Source organism: Dipodomys spectabilis, unplaced genomic scaffold, assembly GCF_019054845.1.
Source record: "Dipodomys spectabilis isolate Male_0828 unplaced genomic scaffold, ASM1905484v1 ptg000365l, whole genome shotgun sequence".
Lineage (NCBI taxonomy): Eukaryota > Metazoa > Chordata > Mammalia > Rodentia > Heteromyidae > Dipodomys > Dipodomys spectabilis.
Window position 1 is genome coordinate 5,015,261 of NW_024871042.1, and position 24,629 is coordinate 5,039,889.

The window sequence follows — 24,629 nt, forward strand, 5'->3', positions numbered from 1 at the left end:
AGGAAAGAGTGAGACAGAAGGGAGGAAAATGAAGGTCAGCTTAGTTCGGGGGGCCTTAAACTGTATGGAGTGTAGGCCCTCTTGCTCTACAGGTCCTGCTCAGAAAAAAACGTTTTTATGTATAACAAAATACATAAGGTGACAAAGGAGGGCTGATAATACTGAAATAAAATGTCAGAATAATAGACAATGAATTTTTGTGATAGTAGTTCACATGGTCCTTCAATAAATTTCAAGTCACCAGTGGTGATCTGCAAACAGCCAAAGCACCAAGGTCATGAGGGGAAGCTGTAAGAATATAATATAACACAGTCAGCCCTTTATACTCACAGGCTGTGCATCCACAGAGCCAACCAGCTGACACTGAAATTGGTGTTGTGTGTCTACAGGTCATTTATGAACTTTTTATTGTAATTCTCAGGCAACACAGTATGACAAGTATTTACACAGTATGTATATTGCATTCGGTATTATCCATCATCTAGAGGTAATTCAGATATATCAGAAGTCATTCGTAAGTTGTATGCAAATACTGTGCTATTTTCTAGAAGAACTTGAACATGCATAGGTTTTTGATATCCCTCCTAGAGTCCTGGAATTCAATCCTGTAAGCATATTAAGGGACAACTTCAGTATAAATATTTCTATTAGGTGTTGCTTCTCTAGGTCTGCTACTGTGGTTTGTCATCTATATTTTTGGGGAGGGGAGTGCTGATACTGGGATTTGAACTCTGGGCCTTGTGCTTGCTAAGTAGGTGCTCTACCACTTGAACTATGTCCCTGGACTTTGTGCTTTTAATTACTTTTCAAATTTGGCCTCATGTTTTTATGTCTGGTATAGCCTGAACTATGATCCTACATTTATGCGTCCAGCAGAGCTGGGATAATAAGTACACACTATCTTGTCTAGGTTTTATTAGTTGAACTAGAGTCTCATGATTTTCCCCCTAGAGCAGCCTTGAAATATCATCCCCTTAATCTCTTCCTCTTGAGTAGCTAGGATTACAGGTGTGAGTCATCTTGCCCAATTGTTACCTCCATCCTTATTTGAGGGAAATACTAAAGTCTAATTAGTCTTGTGAACTTAAAAATACTTTGCTTTTATTCATCCAAGTCCTTAGATGTCATATTAAAACCAAGACTCTACCTCGACAGGAAATGTACTCATTACCTTACTCATGTAACTGTAACCCCTCTGTACAGTATTTCTACAAAAAAAAAAAAAAACATAAAAAGTCATAAAAGCCAAGACTCTAAACTGAGGTCTAATGATGCTGTCCCAGACCTTCAGCATTGAAAATGTCATTTATACTGATTGAGCTGGTTTTCTTTCTCTGTTCTTTAGCCCTGCATGAATTCCCCAGTGACATCTTCAGCAATGAGGACAGAAGACAGGGAGCGGTAGTGCTGCATGTGCTCTGCGTAAGTACCCTTCCCCTGCCTCTGCCTGGATGGCTCAGAGGGTGGAGGCCCATGGGCAGCTGAAGTGCCCATAGAGACATCTCTCTCCCTTTTGTCTGTTTGGTAAGGGTCCTCGGAGCTCTGTAGGGGATCTCCAAATGCCGTATCTCTTCAAGCCATCAATTCATGATCTGAAAGACATTTGTATTCCCTATGCATTATTGCCCAGCTGTAGACTCCAAAGGCAAAGAGACTTGTTCTCGCCATTTACTCTGAGTCTCTCTCTGCTCGCACCACCCACTTGGAGAGTCCTTTTCTAACACACTATTTCCCCTGAATATGCTTTTAACTTTTTCTCCATGTGACCTGCCATTATGTGGTTACTTGTCTGTTCACCTCACTCACGTGCAAGCCTTGTTGGGAACATAGACTTTATTTTGTTCCTGGCATCAATGCTACTCTTATTCATTTCTCCTCTATTACGAAAAAAAATGTTTACTAAATCCATGGATTAAATATGATGACAACTAGCATCGTATCTAGTACAAAGTAGACTATCAGTATGAGCTTGTTCCCTTCTTCGTAATTTCACCATTGCCCCAGTTTCTTCCCTGTGGTCTCCAGGAGTTAGACTTCCAAGTGGCAGTCTGGGGCTCAGAAAAAGCAAGGTACCACAAGCATGGAGGAAATTTCTTGACCATTTGTGACAGCCTTGGAGATTACACAGTGTCATTTCCATCATATTCATTGCAGCTACAAGCCCAGTGATACAAGGAAGAGGACACAAAGTTTGTTTTCATTCTATACATGTAGACAGTCAGTAGGCCAACTTGGGTTCTGAGGCTCTCTGGAGACAGATCAGACATGAGGCTCACTTCTGCTGACCTTGCTTTTTGTGTGGCTTCTGACAATATGGTTTACGTCGCTTGATCCATAAACCACCCAAGCTTGATTCACTTCCAGGTCAAAGCAATCAAATTGTTTACAACCATTCCCATGGGGTGGGGGTGGGACAGCATTAGATGTCTCCTTTAAGCAAAGACACTCTCTGAGAGTACCAGGTAGAGAGTAACACTGGAACCCTCTCACTCCTCCTTGCCCTTTGAGAGAGGTTCATGCACTGAACAATTAATACAGATGCCACTTTTGGCACCACAGAGGCTTCTCTGTCACTGAAGTGAGGAGTCCCAGGCGCTGAGTGGAATCCAGAATTCCCTGGTAGCCGTTAGCACCCTGCTGCCTTGACATGTGAGATATTCAATTTCTACAACTCACCCAAACAGTGAGCGCTTTCATCCTCCCAAAGCAGTGCTGTGGCCTGCAGCTAGCATTACCCTTTCTCCTCACCTCACCCCCACTCAGCTAAAGACCAGGTACCCACATTTTCTTTGCCCTTCATGACCCCAGAATGCCCAAGAATACCTCAGCTGCCTATGCTAGTGTCATTCCACATAAGCATGAAGGAAAACAGGGTAAGAATGGGTAATATGGGCCTCAGACACATCCTTACAATCTGCAGGCATCAGTCTGCAGATTAATACTTTGTAGTACCTCATGCTATGAGTCCATAACCTGATCTCTTCACTTTAGAATTGATAGGGCAGAATTTTCCACCCAGATACCCCAAGCCTTAGAGCTATTTACCCTGGCCTCCATTCAGGGTCTACTTCTTGGGGGTAAGAAACTCAGATGAGGCAGGTTTAAATTTGCTGCTTAGGCCTCACATACATATGTATTGTCCAGGGCAGAGACAGGTAGACCAGTAGGAGTGGGAAATGTCTCTCCTATAAACAAATGTGACAGTGGACTTACTGATGTATCCATAGAGTTGAGGCACAACTCTAATCCACTTTAGGCTGTAATCAAGACATAAGTCAATTTGTACCATTTTCAGCACATTGAACAACCCAAGTTACATACTTATTATTTGCACAGTGCAAGATTCATTTTATTCCCTTTACTCATCATGCCGCCCAGCGTATTCAAGATGTTCAGTGATCATTCAATGAACATCGTTGGCTGTTAGAACTACTACAACAGCAAACAGCATTTAGGGACCAATGGGAAACAGATGAATGCATGAATCAAAATTGCAAGAAGCTGGGGCTGCGAAGGTGGCTTAGTGGTAGAGTGCTTGCCTTGCATGCATGAGGCCCTGGGTTCAATTCCTAAGCACCACATAAGTAGAAACAAACTGGAAATGGTGCTATGGCTCAAGTGGTAGAGCACTAGCCTTGAGCTGAAGAGCCAAGGGACAACACCCAGGCTCAGAGTTCAGGCCACACGACTGAACCCCCCCCCCCTCGCCCCCCCGCCCCTCCGCCCCCCCAAAACTGCAAGAAACTAAATACAAACTTCCTGAACTCTCCTGTCTGGAAAAATTTTCCTGACCCTGCCCCCCCTGCAATGAGATAATGTTGTGCTAGATGGTTGAAGCACCCTCCTCTAGTATCTTATGAAGAGAACCACTTGTGGTCAGCATATGCCATGTGCATAGTGCTGGGAATGATCTGTGTGACTGCTGTGGTTGCTCTGAGAAGGTAAGATCTGGAAGCCAAGGTGGCACTCAACCTTGAAGGATGGATAAGGAGGCAGTTTCCAAAGGAGAAAGGAAAGAAGGATGTGTCCAAGCAGTAGTCGAAAATAACTGCTCAAGGATGCATCAGTGTGAGGGTACAGGGTGTAAGAAGCATCCAAGGACAGGTATGCTGGATAGTGAGTGAAATGGGGAGTTGGTAGGGGAGATGGAGAAGCACTCTGAGGATACTTGCCTGCTGAGTTAGACAAGGAGAGGAGCATCTTTCTGATCTCACCACCCCTCAGCCGTCTTCCTTGCCTAAGGTCAAGGGTAGCCAGAGGGGTTCTTCCTTCCTGAGAAAAGCCTCAATGGATAGAGGAAAAGGTTTAGGGCAATTTGGGTAGGGGATCAAAAAGTCCAAGATACTCTGAGGGGCACCCCAGGCCTGGTGAGTATCCATTCAGAAGTGCTCGTCAAAGTGCCACATCATCCTGTCTAGACTCTGAAGGGCCCAGTCTGCTTCATCCAGGTGAAGAAATGATCTTCAACCAGAGGATTCTAGCAAGCATGACCTGTCACAGGCTGTTCCCCACAGAATGGAGCATGCACAATGTTGTCACTTCATGGGGCTAACTGGACATAAACAAGCCTTTTGAGCAGTGCCAAGAGTTTTACAATCCTTTAGTGAGACCTGGACCAATTCAGCATTTGCATCCAAACTGTACCTTCCCATATCCAGGAGTTTGCTTTTCATGTAAGGCCTGTAGCTTTCCATCTCAGTTAAGTACAAGTTTGGGGATACAGATGATTCTGGGGACTCCTGGCCCAATCCTCTAATCTCAGGTGTCCAAACTTGCTTCTGTTTTTCTTTCATGTAAAGGCTTATCTCCATTGTATGTGATTTGTGGAACTCAAATATCCATTTTGAGCTCAACTTGCCAAACACTATAGCTTTAATTTCCCTTTGGATCTTTCTGTTTTTGTGGATAGAATCCCTAATCCCTGAGACTGCACTTCAAAAAAGGGATTCCATTCCTTCCAACACTTCTTTGTGTGTGTTTTTCTTATAAGTGGGGGAGGAAGGGGAGAATCCATGATCTTCATGTTTTTTTTCAACAACGAATATCCTCAAGAAAGCACATTGGTCTTTGAAATTTGCTTTACATCCTATTTTTCAAGACAGTGAGATATTAAAGGCTGGATTTCCTATTGGTGAATAAATTCTTACCCATCTAAACTCATTGAGGCTCCCTTAATACAGAGAGAAGCCTGTGAATAATTTTCTGGAACTGTGATTTGTTTGTGATTTATAAATATCTTGCAGAATTTTGCTAATTACCCTGCATGACATGAATAGCTGAATCCTTGAGATTATCAGCCAAGCTATTTTTTTAATTCCAGTAAAAGAAGCTTTAAATAATCAATATTTGAGGTTCTCAAAATCAGTGTGGGAAGCTGACTACTCTTAATAGACCAAACTCCACAGCAGGAATAAATACACTCTCTGCACCTTGTCAGCTTTCAAAAGTGTTTTCCTAAGCTTTGAGGTTTCTTTTTCCACTTTAATGTAATTCCTTTCTTCCAGCTGGCAGATATTTCTGTGCTTGTGTGAATGGGAGTTTTAAAGCATCATAACCTGATAACAAGTCTCTCCTTTACTAAGGCAAATTCTTGTTAAATGAATTTATTTAGAAAAGGGCTGCTGCTAACTAGTCCAACAACCTCTACCTCTAGTGCTGTCCGTTGGCATGCTAGGGAAACCATGATCAGTATGAAGAGCTAAGGGTGTGGCTCAATGATAGAGTGCTTGGTTGGCATGTGTGAGACCTTGAGTTTGATCTCTAGCACCAAAAGGAAGGAAAGAGGGAAGGAGGGAAGGAAGGAAGGAAGGAAGGAAGGAAAAGGAAAAGAAGGAAAAGGAAAGGAAAGGAGGGAGGAAGAAGGGAGGGGGGAGGAAGGGAGGATAGGAGGATGGGAACATTTTAGTGAGAATGTTTCTTATTTGCATCTTCATGTTCTAAAGCTTAGACTTGCTTCAAACAATCCCAGAATTTTCATAGGAAGCTTATGGGTTTTCATAGGAATGCACCAGGAAGGATTTTTTTTTCCTTCTGAGCAGTTAGAGTGGCGTCCTTTTATCTTGGCCTCCTCTGATGTCTCAAAAAAGTGGATAGGATACCTCAGCCCTATGGGAAATTCCTGGCCATCTACTTTAGCCCATTCCATCCAGCAGTGGAAACCACCTTGTTCACAAGTCCAACTTCACCTCGACCCAGTCTGCAGTGACCACTGGTGGAATGCATGTAATAAAGGAAGTGGGCTCACGCAGGGTGGGTCATTCTAGGAGACCAGGCATGATACCTGTGCTGCCCATCAAGCCAGGACTTGTGCGGATGGAGGCCCTCCCTCCAGCGATGGCAGAGAGGGACTGTTGCTATTTCTTTTGATGTCCCCCTGGGATGGTGTGCAGAGCTGGATCCCAAGATTGGTGATCTCCCCAGACCTCTCACCTATAGTCCATTTTTTTTTCTCTTCCCCAATCCCAGGGAGCTCAGGAAATTGGGGAAATTTACACTGTGGGCTTACATCCAAATTCTCTTACTCTCACATCAGCTTTCAAATGTTAGCTGGCTTATGTCTCAGAATTCCATTGTGACCTAACCTTGCTCCTCCAAACTGCAGAGTAAACCTATTGGCATTAGTGAGATAGAAAGAGATGAATGCCATTACAAATAGGGAAGGAGAGGCAATACTTAAATAGTATCCTCAGTCTGGTTTTGTGGATTGAGCATGTGTATGCCCAGTTTTCTCTATTTTATATTATTCCCAGTCTAGCAGGGTGCCCCAAATTCCTGGCCACTCTTCTCTCCCTATACAACTTCTGTTTTCTTCAAAGATGTGTTTCTGCTCCATTCTAGCCCTGAGTTTACTTGGTGACTCTTCTATGCCCTGCTTGTTCACAACCTCGTAGTACCTGTTCATTTTTTTTTCATTCAAATCTCCCAGAAGTCTCTCACTGGATCACCTCATTGTTTTTCTGCCTGGCCATGGGTCACTAGTTTGTATAGGCTGACTGACCTCCCTGAGTTAGGTCTGAACCTTTCAGCAAAACTGAATTATACAGCTTCTTTTCAGAGGCCTAAAGGGTGGAATAGTTCTCAGCGGGGGAGTCCAAGCTCTGTAACACAACCTCCTCTGTACAAAGCATTGTTCTTGAAGGAGCTGGACCTGAGGCAGGCCTCTTCCCAGGCCCAGGAAGGAGGGGCTCCCTTACTCCCCACTTTTCCCTTTTAAGTTTGTTTGAGCAAAGGGGAAGCAGCTTTGCTTTGGAAGGGATCTCACCAAATAAATGGCTGTCATGTCCGATCATTTCTACTGTTTAAGTTTGGTATCTTGAAAATGGTTTGCCCAGAGCTGCTCCTCTGCGTCAAGATTGCTTTTGTGAAGAGTCAAAGAATAAACTTACTGATATATTACCTGATTGTTAGGAAACAGGAGGGCAAGAATCCTTCTCAAGGGGGGAAGAAGGCTCCTTCCCCAGCCCCCACCTTCCTTAGCAGTCTGTATATCTAAGCTCCCAGCCCACCTCAGCCTCAGAACTTAGTTTTGTCTTCCCAGGATGACTCCTCTGTTTCTTGGCCCTGAGACTCAGAGTTCCCCTTTCAGACTATCTTAAACCATCTTCATCCAACAGAACCTTCTGTGCTGATTTTATTCATTCTTTCTAAAATGGCATTCACTAGCCATAGATGAAGAACTATTTTTAACTGAGATTTGAACTTAGGGCTTGTGTTTGCATAGTTTGCTTGCTTCTAGGCTGATGCACTACCACTTAAGCTATGCTTCCAACCTGGTTTATTTTATTTTATTTTTAATAAGTTTTTTATTGTGAAAATACTGTACAGAGGGGTTACAGTTACATGAGCAAAGTAAAGAGTACATTTCTTAATTTCTTATCAAGCATTGTTGCCTCCTCCTTTGTTTTTCCCCTACCATCCCTTCCTTCCCACCTCCACAAGAGGTTTCATAGGGTTGTTGTTGTTATTATTATTATTATTTATAGGGTTGTTGTTATTATGTTGTTATTGTTATTATTTATGTTGTTATTGTTATTATTGTTATTATTATTATTTAAGAGTTGTACAAAGGGGTTATCATTTAACATGTCAGTTTATAAGAGTAATGCATCTTGATCACTATCATTCCTTTCTCTTATTTGCCAGCCTGACTTTTTACTAGCTAACTGGAGATGGGAGCTAGTGAGCTTTTCTGTCATAGATGACTTGGAACCATAATCCTTCAGATCTTAGCCTCCTGAGTAGCTAGGATTATAGGCCTGAGCCCCTGGTGCCCAGCATTATTTCATTTTAATTAGTATAAATGTAAATAGCCACATGCCACTGGGATTACCTTAGGAGGCCTAGTGATGAATTCTAACTCAGCATCTTGCTTCCCTTTCCTTCTTGTCCACTTGAAATCAAGAAGCAGAGATAGTCATAAAGAAGGGTTACCAGCAGATGCTCTGCTCCTTTATTTGGTCCTCTTGAGGGATGGCCTGGGCTTGGCTGTTCCAACAAGCAGGATGCAGAAGAGGTACTGGGCTTACAGAGACAAGGGCAGGGTGTCACAAGCTGGGAGAAGAGGGTCATCCAGCATATGAGCCAGAAAAATGTTTGCATTAACAACAAACTCAGTGCTTTAGACAATTCCCTGGGCATCTCCTGGCCTCAGTTTACAAATCCATCAAGTGAAGCATGAGACAGATGCTCAGTAAGTGTAAGGGTTTTTGGTCTTCACATTCTCTTACCCCTACACCTTAGGAAAAGCAGATGACTTGCACTTCTTTAAACTGTCATGTGACCAGTACCAGGTGTACTCAGATACAGCCACTGTTCCTGTGAGCAGCAGGACAGTGTACCCACTGAAGGCCTCTGAGACGGGTGTTTCCTTCAAGTCTGGGGTTCAGGAACAGGGTCCTGATGTTTCTAATTTTTGTGTTTGTAATTGAAAAATAATAAATTTCTGGATTTCTGAAATACAGTAGGATACTTCCCCTGTGTATTGTAGAGTAGCCAAATCAGGCAAATTAACATATCTGCATATATGTATCTTTGTGATGAGAACATTTACAATCCACTGGGGAATGGGGCAGGGGAGGAAGGCTCAGAGTATACCTCAGTGGCAGAGGGTTTCCCTAACAAACAAATCTGGGTTTGATCCTCAGCACTGATGAATGATTGAATGAACAAATGAGTAAATAGAATCCATTCTTAGCAATTTCAGATATGCAATTCATTATCATTAGCCACAGAATAGACAAATAAGAAATGAAACTATCTGATCTCACATAGAGGCAACTAAAATCCCACCCCAGACTGTTAGAACCAATAAATTGCAAAGTTACAATGTATAAAATCAATCTAGGAAAACCAGCAGCATTTTAACATAGTAAAATCTGAAAAAAAAGAAATTACAAGAGCAATCCCTTTCACAATCACATTAATAAAATAACTTGAGAGTAAATTTAGCCAAGGGAATCTATATGGTCAGGTCAGAAAGGTCCCAGCAACAATTCAAACTCTGAGCAGACATGTTTAGTTAAGGGATTTCACCCTGGAAGAGCAAAAAAAATGATTAGAACAGCTTGTGGAATTTGCTGTTTACTCTTGGAAAAGTGCTGAGCATGTCCTTAATTTGTCAGTGTCAACACAAAGCTAAAACTGGTGTCCAGAGAGGATGAGCACAAAGAGAGTAACATTACATTTCCATAGATCTTCAGCCACCCACATCCCTTCTTGCCCATGAGACTTAATTCAGAAAGCCTACATCAGATCATTAGGCCTATATGCTCCCTAGATGCTTGCTGGTGGGTTCATATCCCAGCACCCCTAAGGTGGATATGAAGTGTGATGGTTTAGAGTGTGTGCTTTCAATGATACACACCTCAGTTTAAATCCTGGCTTTTTCACTTACTGGCCTTCAGTTCTAGACAAGTTACTTTGCCTTGCAGTTTCCTCATCTTGCACAGCAGAGAAGCATAGCACCCATGTCATCAGGTTACGTTGTAAGATGCCTGTGGTGCTCTTGGCATAGTATCTGGCACTGAGTAGAGCATATTCCCAGCCTGTCCTCAGGTAGTACTTGCCAGTTGTATGTGCCCACCCGGTTACCAACTCCCAGTGCCTTGTTCCAGTTCTGGATGTTTTCTGTTCCCCAAAGCCCATTCTAACAGTAGGGTAGTCTCTAAATTCCAGGTCTCAACAACTCTGGAAGCAGCCCTTTGTCAGAAAGGGCTTTTGTGAAAGATAAACAGCTCGTTTCCTTTATTCCTCTGTTGCACAAACTAAATATATATTATACACTGTCTTCTAGCATTCCCTGGCAGTAGTGAGCTCTAGTGGTCATTATGATAACTTGCTCTTTAGCATACCATTTTGTTTGTTTTTGTGCCAGTACTGAGGCTTGAACTAAGGACCTTGAACTCTTGTTTGAATTTTTTTCTCTCAAGCTTGGCACTCATCCACTTGAACCTCACTTCCATTTCTGGCTTTATGCTAGAATTGGAAATAAGAGTCTCATGGACTTTTCTATCCAGGATGGCTTTGAACCATGATCCTCAGAGCTCAGCCTCCACACACCTTATCTAGTAGCCTTTTGTTATGTGACCCACTTCCAAGGTCTCCCACTGATACTTAAGGATCTCCTTCCCAATACAGTGATTTGTACTAACATCTTGGTATTGAGTTTCAGTACTGAGGCCCAGGTTCATCAGGCATCACTCTACCCTTCTTACTATGTAAATGAGGTCACTGTCAAACTCAGGAGACTATATAGGAGATGCAGAATTCTGAGACCAGAGTTCCTTCCAGACATGCAAAGGAAAAAGTCTGGTATGAGTTGTTCTGTCTTGACATCACTTCAGCTCGTGTCCTGAACCCAAGGCAAGATAGAAAGCAGTTTGGGGAAGAGGGGAGAGTAGGAATGGGAATAAGGGGAAGGGAGATGAATTTGTTCAGCATATGCTGGGTGCATGTATGCAGATACCACAGTGAAATCTCCTATTAAAAATGTGTGTTAACGGCCAGGCATTGGTGGCTCACGCCTGTAATCCTAGATATTCAAGAGGCTGAGATCTGAGAACCATGGTTCAAACATCCCAAGCAGGAAACTCTGTGCTACTCTTATCTCCAATAAACCACTCCAAAAACCAGAAGTAGCTCTGTGGCGCAAGTGGTAGAGCACTCACATATTGCTGAAGAGCTGAGGGATAGCACCCAGGCCCAGAGTTCAGAGTTCAAGCCCCATGACCTACAAAAAAAAATGTGTTAATTAAAAAAATAATTCAAATGATCATTTTTTTTTTAAAAAAAAAGGCAGTTTAGAGAATGAGCTTTGAGGTAAATGGTTTCAGAGTTAATTTTATGAGATCCCAAATGAAAGTAGTAAAGACAGAGTTTTGTGTTTTAGCTCATTTCTCCCCTGCAGTAGAGCATTTACACATTGGTTAGATACCAAGTGTTTACATATGGTATCCATAGTATGCTCAGGTCCCTCCTGGCTTTTATATTATTTGTCTAACTTATTACTTGGTTCACCTTTTTACCACTCCAATATTTATTTTGTTTTTATTTTTAATATGGTAAATAAACGGTGAGATGACACTGGCCATCACAGAAACCATTGGCAGATAATAGATAACATAGTTATCTGTTCTGTAGGTTACTTACAATCTACAAGAATACTTTTTCCACTGGTAAATGTAGGTACAAAAGTTAAATCAGTGATTAGATACAGTGTTCAGGTTTATCGTGTGTCATAGCTTAAAGAAACAGCCTTTAGTAAATATTCAGCAAATCAGTCTGGAAAAAATAGTCAACTACTATAACTTATCAGAAAATACCTCATGCATATTAAATGCTGTTGGTATTGGATGGGTTTTGCTTTTTGTTTTCTTTTGATTGTCTTCAATTATTTGTACAAAGGTTTTTCTGTTTAACAAAGCAGTTTATGAATACAATATATCTTTATCAATACCACCCTTTTGAACACTCACACCCATCCCTCCCTTACACACCCTTTCCCTCACTCTTCTGGATTTTGTAGGATATATTTTGTAATCTTTTTTTTTGATATATTTTGTATTCTTGACTGCAATCTCCCCCCTCTTCTCTTCATATGTCTACCCCTTTCCACCCTTTTTGAGTACCTGCTTCCTGCTGAGTTGGGGTGTGTGTGTGTGTGTGTGTGTGTGTGTGTGTGTGTGTGTGTGTGTGTGTGTGTGTTGTTTTGTTGTTGTTTACTGACCTTTGATTTTGCCTTTCTAAGAAATTACACTATTTAAGATCTACTTTGAGGGGCTGGGAAGGTGGCTCAGTGGTAGAGTGCTTGCCTTGCATGCCTGAAGCCCTGGGTTCAATTCCTCAGCACCACATAAGCAGAAAAAGCCGGAAGTGGTGCTGTAGCTCAAGTAGTCGAGCACTAGCCTTAAGCTGAAGAGCTGAGGGATAGCACTGAGGCTCAGAGTTCATGCCCATGACTGACAAAAAAAAAAAAAAAAAAAAAAAGATCTACTTTGAGGGGCTGGGAAGTTGGCTCAGTGGTAGAGTGCTTGCCTTTCATGCCTGAGGCCCTGGGTTCGTTTCCTCAGCACCACATAAGCAAAAAGAAAAGAGCTGGGAGTGGTGCTGTGGCTCAAGTGGTAGAGCACTAGCCTTGAGCTGAAGAGCTGAGGGACAGCGCCCAGGCCTAGAGTTCTACTTGGAATCTACTGTATTTTGGTTAATACATTTGTATACAATTGCTTACCAACCCACATATTTACTAACAAATTAATAAGCTAAATCTAGCTTTCACATATAAAGGAAAACATGCATCCTTTATATCCCGGGCCTAACTTCACTTAACATAATTTTTCCAGGTATTTCCATTTCTTTATAAATGGTACAATCTCATTCTTTCTAACTGGTGAGTAAAATTCTATTGTGTATATATACCACATTTTATTCATCCATTTGTCCATTGAGGGACATTTGGGCTGGTCTCATACCTTGTCTAAGGTGAATAGTCTGTTTTTTTTATTTTCACTTTATTGTAAAGATGCTGTACAGAGAGGTTACAGTTACATGAGTAGTCTGCTTTTTGTTAGTAGTTTTCTTCCAGTTTTATTCTCTGGAAAACCTCAATACAAGTCTTTCATTTATTAGACCTTGTGACTTCCAAATAAATACCACCTAGTGGAAACTTAAGTTTTTATTCTGATTTTCCTTCCTTTCCCCTCCCTACCTTCCTGACATAATATAGACTCTAGGTAAGAGTTTCAAGTTTAACAAAAAAAAAATCCTAGCCTTATTGCCAGGGAGATTCTGCACCCTAGGAACCTAAATATGCTATGTGTTTCTTAGGATCATTATATCCTTCTCCAATTTTTTTTCCTCCAGGATCCTTATTTTCCACAAGAAAAAAAAGAAATGGTGCTAGCATGCATCTTCCTGCTCTTATTTTTTTTTAAATTTTATTGTCAAGGTGATGTACAGAGGGGTTACAGTTACATACATAAGGTAGTGAGCACATTTATTGTCAAACTTGTTAACCCCTCCCTCATTTTTCTTCCTCAACTCCCCGCCCCCAAGTTGTACAGTTCATTTCCAACATACTGTCTTGTGACTATCACTGTTGCATTGGTTTGCCCTTTGTCCTTGGTCTCACCATTTTGCTGTTCCCCGTCCCTTCCCTAATTCAGATAAACATACATATATTACAATACCCAGGGTACCAAAATCAAATACAATGATAACAGGAGATAAACCATAGGGGAAAAGCACAAAAGAAAAACAGAAAACACATAGTACATTAAAAACAACAACAACAAAGAAAAACCTCTTGTTTCCATGTCTTGTAGTTCATTTTGCTTAGCATTATATTATATGGTCACATGTACATAGCTATTAGCTGTTTTGCTCATCTGCTAGGTCTATCCTAGACATCTACTAAAATTCTTGCTTTTCTTTGTTTCTCCCCTATAACAAGCTTATTCTTTTCCTTTCTTGCTAGATTGGTTTAGAGGTTAGGACCATGTCTTGGTCATCTTTATGTCCCTGTCATGCCCAGCGTGGCACTTTACATCAGGAATTGCTCACTCAGCGTACAGTGTCTGACTAAATGAATGAAGTGTGCTCAATTTCTTAGCTGTTGAGTAGCAGTTTGTCCCTTTCACTAAGTCAGAGTTGCTGCTAAGTGTTGTCATAAGACTCCAGTGATCTGTCAAAGATGAACTTCTGGAGCCAGGCCTACTTTGCGAGACATGTAGAGTTGAATCCATAGAACACTTCAGTTTACAGGAGAGAGAGAGAGCAAGTTGAAGCAAATACTTGTAGTATGTCATCTATACTAACAGTATACCTTGTTTCTCTCTAAAATATCTGCTGCTCAGATAGTCTGGGACTTGGAAGGACCTAGTAACAAAGGAGATCTTCCCTTGAAGAAAATATGTCTATTTCACAACTTAATAAGGAGTTCTTTCTGAACATTTGTACAAAGACATAACATCTAAACAAACATCCTCATTAATGAGGATTGTAATGTTCTCTAACTTCTGTTGAGCTAAATTCTTTCCCTGAAGGGCCAGTCTCTACAACTAGTCAGGGATTATTTTAGCAACCAAACTCAGTTGCCTACTTATGAAAGGTGTCCAAACATGTCATGAATTAAAGATGGGTGGAGATGTTTGGGAATGTGGCTTTGATTTCCTAAGCCTATTTGGCCTGAGATACAACCACCAGGAAGTAGGAGTCCCTTTTGCCCCAAACTCTGGGAGTATGCCCAGCCAAGGCCTCAGAAGGCCTAAATCTAGACCATCTCTCCATTCCCTGCGATCCCAATTGCTTCTTGCATTGCTCAAAAGCTTCTAAAGACCACAAATTTTTCTTGTTTCTAGAGATCTCTTATTCTCACACTTTGAGGAACTTTAAAGATCCCAAAAGTGGTTCACTCTTTCAATTTATGTAAGGTCTTTGCTTTAGAATTTGGAACCAGATCTCAAAAAGTTGGTGGAAAGATCCTTCAAGTAAAATGTGTCACTCATCAACTTCACTGAGCCCTGAGCTGGTAGTCCACGATTGGCCCATTTGTCAATCTTTTTAGGATAATTGTATGTACCTTAAATTGTCAATGGTACTTTGCTTGAGAGACTTATTTCCTAAGATCTCAATACTATTTCCCCCAGAATCCTAGGAGCAATTTGCCAATAGATTCCTTGATGATGTGAATATGTCCAAGTATATATGATAATTAGGTCCATATGGAGCCCTGGGTGTTAGGCCTTTGGTATATCCTCATAGTACTCAAAGTTTCCCTGTCACTTTCCTATGAGCACATTCCAGAGGTAATCATAGAATCTATATTATCAGCTCTTTCAGTTTTTGAGGTTCTTTTTTTTAATGTACAAAGTTAGAAGCCTAAAGATTTCTTTTTTCCTTCTTGAACTTGTTAAAGCTGACTTTTTCTTTCCTCAGGAGAGACCACAGGAATTAGGCAGAGGTGCATTTTTGGCAGTTAGCAAAATGCTTCTCAGTATCTGAAGCTGTGATGGTAACAGCATTTTTTTTGGCAAATTCTGTACCATCTTGCCCTATCCTGGACACAGGCCCAAATTCATCTGAATTCTTCACCTTAGTTTTGCAGAGTCAGCTTGGGGAAAGACCCATTATTCTTCTCTATAGAGGGCAGGTCCTGGAGAGTAATTTTAGCCTCATGCACAGATCTGAATATATCTATTTTACACACACACACACACACACACACACACACACACACACACACACACACACACACACACACACACACACACACACCCATTTTGTACAACACAATAAGCAGGTCCAGGCAAGGTGACACACATCTGTAGTCTCTACTACTTGAGAGGTAAAGGCCTCAGTCTGAGGCCAGTCCAGGTAATGTTAGCATAAGAACCTAAGTGTAAAACAAACTAAAATAAAAAGAACTGGAGGCATGGATCAAGTGCTAGATCACTTGCTAGCAAGCATGAGACCCTCAGTTCAATCCCAAGTATTGCCATTCGAAAATTTTCAAGATAGGAGATACAGCTACTTAAAATGAAATTCTGGCTGAGTGCTGGTGGCTCACTCCTGTAATCATAGCTGCCCAGGAGGCTGAGATTTGAGGATCATTGTTCAAAGCCAGCCTGGGCAGGAAAATCTATGAGACTGTTGCCTCCAATTAACTAGCAAAAAAAGATGGAAGTGGAGCTGTGGCTCAAGTGATAGAGCAGAAAAGCTCAGGAACAGTGCCCAGGACCTGAATTTGCACCTCAGGATGAGTACCCAAAAACCAAACAAACAAAATGGGAATCTGAAAAAAAAGTATATGTGTGTGTGTATATGTATATCTCATACATGTATGAGATCTGTGTCTGTTTTGTGTGCATGTGTGCATATATTTGCATGTGTATCTCCCTTGACAAATCATACAGCAATCTCTGGATTCATACAGTGTCAGGATATAAGAAATAGAGCTACAAAGTCATAGTAGACTTCTTCGGCCACATTGTTCTTTATCCTTGCCATCTCAGTAACTGTTACTACGATGCATTGCCTTGCTGAAGCTAGACTCTTAGAAGTAAACCTTGATTTCTCTTCCTCTTTTCAATGCATTGTCAAGTGCTGTGTCTTGATCCCATCCCTTTTTCTCCATGTCCACTGCCCTGGCCCTTGTGTAAGTCATTGCTATCTCTCATTGGACCACTGCAAGTGTGTGTGAATAAGTTTCTCCTTTATGAGACCATCTTCCATATAGAAATCTGAGTGTTGCTTCAAAAATATACACAAGAATCATGGCTGTGTGATCTGGCCCATCTGGCCAATTTTATTTCCAACCCCACCCCCCTTACTACTTCTGCCCTAGACCTTCCTCCTCCTTCGCCTCTAACAGTCCAGGGTTCTCCTACCTTAGGAGCCTAGGCACAGCCCTTTATTTGATTTCCTTTGACTATACACGCTGTCTTGTGCAATTAGTTACACATGTCCCAATTTTTTTGGTTTCTGTGTGAACTTTCACCAACAGCCTGCCACCCCAATGTTTTGCCCTACTCTTTGCTGGCAAAGGAATCCGACTACTCTATACCAAAAATGGCAAAAAGTAAATCTTCCTTTCTCCCTTCCTGTAATAAATAGCTGAGTCAGCTCAGGGAGGAATCTGTTCAAACTAGAAAAAACACAGCATGACTAAAGAGATGATTTACTGTGTCCTTCCTTATAAAACCAGTTGGCCTTCATTTTTTAAAAAGTACTAGAAATGAAGGTTTAAAAAACTCTGTTCTGTGAATATATTCGTAGAAGCTTGGTTTAGTGGTGGTGTTGGCACAGTGTGTGGTGGTAGAGACACAGTGTGACAAAGGAAGGGAAGGGAATGCCCTGCACGGTGAGACATGGGCAGAGACTTCCATTGCTTTTCATTATGGTCTGACTAATGACAGGATGCAAAGAAATTGTACCTACTGGACATCAGCATGATAGCCATACTGCTTCTTTTTGGTTGTCTGGTGGTAGTGGGATCGACCTCAGGGCTATATATGCATGATAGGCAAGCTATCTAGCATTGAGATATCACTCCCAGTCCTTCATGCTGCTTTCAATGTCTTTGAATCAACCGAGTTGCTAATGGTCTCTTTATCTGTGAAGTGCAGTGGTAATGGCAAGCCCAACCACTAAAAGAAAGTGCACGTGGCTGCCTGAGAATATCCAGATCCTCAGCTTGTTGATTTCCCTGACAGGTAATGAATGGGTCATTTTGTCCCAGAGACACAAGCTCTGTGACCTTGAGAAAGTCACTTGCCCTTTGGAATCTTCAGTTCTTCATCCTTAAAAGAAGGAAACATTCCCAGGGTCTGCGATTGATGATTTATACAGTCAAAGAGGAAAGGTCTCTTCTGAGTGACCTGAATCCCTATCTCTGAGCACCTGTGATATGGTTAGATTCACCAGAATACAACACCTCCTGGGGAGCCTGAAGTTCCTTCAAATACAACAGGAGAGCTGAGATTGCCCAAGCTCCCTAGGCAGTAGCTGAGAGCTTGAACACTGCAATATGATCAGGCAGTCCCAGAAAGAGGTTCTGTACCTTCCTATCCTGAATAGATGGGCATGCCTCAAAGGCCCTGGGAGTTAGATCAGGCCACAGGACCAATGCAGGTCCACAGCTATCCCATCTGTGGAGTAGGGCTCATATCACAAGTAAGAGTCATTTGCCTAAAAGAAGATTAATATTCAAGTCAAAGATGCTGGACATGGCTGGTTCCAGTTGTTTATAGCCCAGCTGATCACGGCAGTCGCATCAATTCCAGACCTGTCCACATGCATCAGCTTGAGAGGTGAGCAGAAGACCACTCCATATTTATTGATCCTCTGTGTTTATTTCTCAGCCAGCAGATGTACCAGCCAGGGAGCCCCCATTTCAGGTTTTAGCCACAAGTAGACTCAACACTAAGGTACTTAGTCCATTAGAAGGTATCCTAAAATTTCCAAAATAAGCAAACAAATAAGCAACTAAGTAATTAGGACTTCAAGATGCTTCCTTCTAAGATGCTTTCAAAGAAGAATGGGAGAGAGAAAAATGTGGTTCCTGGAAATATATAATGTAGAAACACAGCTGTCGGATTATTTTTGCCTCCCAGTCTTTAAGAGGAAATGGTATTGGCTTGAGCCCACTGTGTGGAGAGGAATGCATTGTGCTGAGTTTTCTGCTTGCTCCTTCTGAGGGTCTGTTATCCTCACCATTATATCAGAGAGTAAATCAGGGATAGTTCAAGGAAAAAATATAGGTTGGATTTAAACCAAACGGGAGGTCAGGATCTTGGGTTTAGTCAAGTGAAGAAATATTCACTGAGATCGTTGTAAATGAAGGATGCAGAATTGGGAGAAGGAAGAATATATAAAGCGTGGTCTACCCCACATAAGAGAATGCTAACTGCGAGTGTTAGATGACAGTAGGAGGGGTAAGAAGCTCTCTAGACCCTGGCATAGACATCAAGTGTTCTGTTACATGGTTGCTGTCATCCCCATTTTGCAGATAGATCACTAGGACTCAGGGATGTTAAATGATTTGCTCCCTGTGGTGCAGCTAGAATCCTTTCCTTCATTTTATAAAGGAGGAAAGTAACTTGCCGAGAAATTGAGGGAAATTCTTCAGGGCACCTTGCTCATGTGTGGAGGAGCATGACCTCAGTTTGTTGAGCTTACTGGGGTTCCAGCAGAGAGAATTTCCCATTCCAGTGACAAAGGCTTTCAGGCCTGAGTGGTTAAGCACATTGTTGGATCCATTTTCCCAGCTTTGTTCTAGTTACAGATCTAAAATCAGCTTTCCCAGATTCCTATAAGCTGCCAATGGATCTGAAGGCCTAAGGACTCAAAACAGAGATCATGGCCATCTCCTAGGTCAAATCTAACACACAGGGAAGGCAGGGACTTGTGGACAGGCTCTGCAGTGCTCTCAGTCTGAACCTTGAGGGACTGGGGTCTGCCTTCCCTCTCCTATATCCATTGAGTCCTCAAAGCCCTGGGTTCTCATCAGAGCAAGGGTCCACTATACCACTGCAGGAACCAAAGACAGTAGTATCTTCAGGATTCCCCCAACTATCTGTTAGGCTGTCTTGTCTGAGTGAGGAAGCCTTTGAATAGCACTCATGATAATTACCGAATCTCCACATATATTGATGAGAACCAGCTACATAAATAGCACAGCTTGATATTTACAAAGTGCCAGTTTCCTGTAAATACAGAATTTGGCAGGTACCACAAAGTGGTTCTTCTACTCTCTGGAGCCAGCACTTGTCCTGTTATAGCTCATTCCAGGGCAGGCATCAGGTCACCTCTACTTGTGGCCAGTTGAGTCTGGCCAGGTACAATTAGGGGAAGCAAACGGCAATCTGCAAGTAGAAACATAATCCCTTAAAGGCTTATTTTGACCCACAGTTTTGGAAGTTTCTGTTCAGAATCAATTGGCTATGTGCTTTGGGATATGGTGGGAACATGTGATAGAGTAAAATCTGTTCACCTTTTGACCAAGATGCAAAAGGAAAGAGGAAGAGGAAGATATCAGTCTCCCAATCCCCTTTGAGGGCATACACTCAATAACCAGGGACTCCTGTATTAGGCCCAACCTTACAAGGTCTCCACCACCTTCCAGTAACATCAAGCTGGGTAAAAACTAGGGACCAGGCCTTTCATACGTGAGGGGACAGTCAAGATCTAAGCATGATGGACAGGATGGTGATTAGTTGCTCTTAGGAATTCATGACTATGGTCCTGTTGTCTCATTCTGATTACTGATTGCATTGGTGTGTTCACTAGGCAAGAAATCGTTCAGACTGCTGGCTTATCATATTCCTGTTCCACTTAAAAGGAAATTTGAAATCAGGATCGTTGGTAACATGGCAGTCACACAGGGCCTCGTCTGCTTCCTGCCCTCTCTGCCTCAGGGAAGCAACCTGGGATGGAAGCCTGTGCTACAGGTCAGCCTGGAACAGTATAAGGGAAGGGCCTCCAAGCAGGCTGGTGCATGCATTCAAAACTGTGACACAGCAGACATTATGGATGTGTTTACTGTTATTGCCTACTACATTTTACAGGCTCAGAGAAGACAGATGACCCATCTAGGACATACAAGAGGTCGGGTCATGTAGAGTTGCTGTTAAATCAATGTCTTCTGGAACTCCAGAATGAGTCTTCTAAAAGACCTATTTCTACAGCCAGGAAAGGGAGCTCAAAGAACCCAGTAAACAGTGCTCCAAATGTGGATCTTCCTTGGCCCAATATTTACAGCCCACAGCCAAGAGAAGCCCTTTGGCCAGTATCTCTGCTGCTATCCCCAACATAGATGCAAATGAATGATCAAATGCCCTATGAAAATGCAGACACTGGGGCTGGGAAGATAACTCAGTGATAGAGCGCTTGCCTTGCATGCATGAGGCCCTGGGTTCAACTCCTCAGCACCACATAAGCAAAAAGAAAAAAGCCGGAAGTGGCGCTGTGGCTCAAGTGGTAGAGCGCTAGCCTTGAGCTGAAGAGCTGAGGGACAGCGCCCAGGCCCAGAGTTCAGGCCCCACAACTGGACCCCCCCCCCAAAAAAAAAAAGAAAAAAGAAAATGCAGACACCATTCCTTCACGTAGACGTTAAGCAGATGATTTTTAAGGGCTACTCGTAGACATGCATGCTACAGCAACTCCTTTATGCATGCTATATTCTGAACAGTATGTGAGGGCCAAGCCAGTATCACAGGGAGGAAGACAAGGAAGGTGCACCTCAAGGGTCACCCGTGGGTGTTAATATCACACAACTACTGAGTGAGGTCATTTCCTGACATTCTGCTTCCACATTGTAGACATTGGCTGGCAGCATTAATGGGCAAGTTTGCATGGATTTGCTTAATTTCCCAAACTATTTTTAGCAGTGGAAAAGGAAGTTGAGAGAGGGAGAAAAATCAAATATTACCAATCTTTGGCCCCTTTATAGGCCAGGCAGTCCTAGGTCATATGGTTCCAACACCAAAGGCCTACTACCAGTGTGAATGGAAATCTATTTCAGTAAGAGTATCACTTGAAGTATATTTGAAATGTATAGGTTTTGAAGCAGTTTTCAAACTAATATTCTCCACAGGCCCTTTTTCCTGGTTCTTGTGAGATAACCTAGCAAAAGAGTCCTGGTTGAGAATGGGAGAGAGAGGGCAAGGACTTGAAAGGTGGCTACTTTAAGAACCTACACACACATACATAGCTCACATGTTCTGATTTAAAAGCAGCTTTTGGCACTGTTCTCCCTTTATACTGCACACAGTTTGCTTAAACCTTCCGGCAAAATGTACCTTTTAGGCTCAAACCCACAGTGGAAGGCTTTCAGACAGAAAAAAGCACGGCTTGTGTGAAAGACTTGATAATAATAGTAATAAGAATGCTGCCTCCAGGCTCCTGCCCTGTGAGAATAAGTTGGAGCTGCCTGAAGACTCCTCAGTGCTTGCTCACTTTCTATGCTCTGGAAAACGCTCATCTCCTGCCCAGCCCTGTTGCCCTTTTATAGTCAGTTAAAATATTAAAGAGGCTGCACCCATTTAGAAGCAGCGCTTTCCCCATTGCCTCGCCTGCACCCACAGCATAGGTAACATTCATCCATCAGCAAGTGTCATGAAGGGTTCAGGACAGGTGCAGAAGAAAGGACTTGTAGGGGGAGCAACTAAGAGAGTGATGTCCTCACCTCCTCCCAGCTCCTCTCCAGCTAGTATCCTAGCATCTCAGATTTGGAAGATTCTTAGTAGACACAGTCTTATTACTTACCTAACTAATTTCTAGGGATAACAGTTGGCATTTTTTTGAATGCCTCTATTCAAATAAAATGTCTTAACCTGAGATTTAAGAGAACTTTAGCAAAGGGACAGGATTGGACTTCAGCAGGCCGATCTTGTGGGGATAGGAGCCATGTGTGACTCTAGATCTGCTCCATGTTCCCCTCTCACCCCACTTTGCTGTTTCAAAGGTCTTCAGCTGCAGCATGCATCATGGTGCCCTGACTCTGTGTGTGTGTGTGTGTGTGTGTGTGTGTGTGTGTGTGTGTGTGTGTGTGTTGTCAGGCCTTTCTTGGGATTTAAGGATCTGGAGACAAAAAAAAAAGAGAGTCTCAGCTCTTGCCTTCCCTTACACCCTGTTAGAGATAAGCTTATAGCAACACCAAAGGAGAATTCAGGTTATCTGACCCAGCAAAGCATGAGTCATGTTCAGATGAACCAACTGGGACCTCCTGCAGTAAGGTAGAAGGTGGGCATTGTAACAATGAGGTGTTGAAAACTACAACTTCGGGGCAGGGTGGGGGGGGGGTCTAGGAGGGAGGGATGAGTTGGGGAGGTGAGGAGGAAAGGGATGGTAGGGAAAAACAAAGGAGAAGGTAACGATGCTGGATAGAAAATGTACTCATTACCTTACTCATGTAACTGTAACCCCTCTGTATAGTATGTTTACAATAAAAAAATATATATTTAAAAAAAGTCAAAAAAAAAAAAAAAAACAAGGGGAAAGATGAGATCAGACAGTGCTAAGAAAGGCAATGTCCAGGAAAGGAAGCACACCTGAGTGGGTGCAAACTGTTCAAACAAATGTGAAAATTGCCCTCCTATCTATTCCGAAACACTAGAGAATGTGAAGTGGGGGAGACCTTGCATCTGTTTATTAGGTTCTAAAAATACCTACAGCAGCCACCCCTCATACATAGTTTCACTTCCTCAGGTCTGTTACTTAAGGTCAGCCATGATCCAAAAACATTTAATGGAAACATTAAACATTTGTTCCAGAAATAAACAATTCCTGAATTATAAATAGCATGAAGCTCTGAGTTGCATGAGGAAATCTGGAACCATCTCTCTTCCATCCAGGATGTGAATCATCTTTTTTGTCCAGTGTACCCATGCTGTATACACTACCCACCCACTAGAAACTTCGTCTCTGGGTTGTCAGATCAACTGTCTCCCTATCACAGTGCTGTGATCAAGTAACCTTTACTTTATGAAATGATGACCCCAAAGTGCCAGAGCAGTAACGATGGCAATTTGAATAATACCAAAGACAAGCCCCAGAGTATTTCCTTAGGAACATTTATTTGTTCCTGACTTAAAAGGAAAAATGCTATCTAGAGAGTTTTTTCTTTATTTTAATTTTCTTTACTGTTCTTATAAAGGTGATGTACAGAGAGGTTACAGTTACACCAGTCAAGTGAATAGTACATTTCTTTTTGGACCCCCTTCCTCAGTCTCTCCCAGTTTTTTCCCTTCTATTCTCCACACTCAAGTTGTATAGCTCATTTTCAATGTAGTGTCTAGTGAGTCCCGCTCCTGCATTTGTTTACCCTTTGTCCCACCATTTCTTTACCTCCCCTTACTCTCCCAAAGACATACAAACAAGCATACGAAACAAAAAGAAAAGAGAATAAAACAACAAAGAAAAAACTCCTGCTTCCATATACTAGGGTGCATTTTGATAAATATTATTTTAAATAATTTTTATTGTAAAAATACCATACAGAGGGGTTACAGTTACATGAGCAAGGTAATGAGTACATTTCCTATGGTGTATTGTTACCTCCTCCTTTGTTTTTCCCCTACCATCCCTTCCCTCCCACCTCCACAATTACACTCCCCCTCTCCCCCTGCCTAAATTGTAAAGTTGGTTTTTCAACATAGTGTCTTGTACATCTCATTGTTACAACGAGTCAACCGATATCCCTATTTAAGCATTTTGTATAATGAAGGGCACGTAGGCATTGCACCTTTGTATTCCTCTCCTAAGAATATCTTCCTCTGGTCTCATTGTGTGTGAATGCCTAGATCCTGTTTAATCTATCATCTCCCAGTAGATTTTAGATCTTGCTTCCACATATGAGAGAAAACATATACTGTTTGTCTCTCTGAGCATGGCTTACCTCACCTCACTTGATTTGTTATCTTGATACCATCCAAGATTTCAGGTACCCACAGAGTATCTTAGATTTGCCCCACCTGAATAAGAGAGGCTGCTTTCAATGCATAGTCACCATAGTGATAATCAGAATGTCTCATCATTTTGGAAAATTTTGATCATCATTTGGGAAACTTAGGCTCCTGGGTTAGGAGGGCAGACTTTTGACGAGGGTCATTGAAACTGCAGTATTGAGCACAAAGGCT

General features: G+C 42.1%; 1 protein-coding gene across 1 annotated transcript in view; it reads left to right on the top strand.

The window, feature by feature from the left end:
- Window positions 1-24,629, top strand: part of Slc24a3 (solute carrier family 24 member 3) — a 469,379-nt gene that overhangs the window by 295,252 nt on the left and 149,498 nt on the right. Inside the window, exon 3 of the mRNA XM_042666545.1 lies at window positions 1,346-1,422. Within this exon, the coding sequence (XP_042522479.1) occupies window positions 1,346-1,422 (77 nt within the window). The remainder of the gene's footprint in view (window positions 1-1,345; window positions 1,423-24,629) is intronic.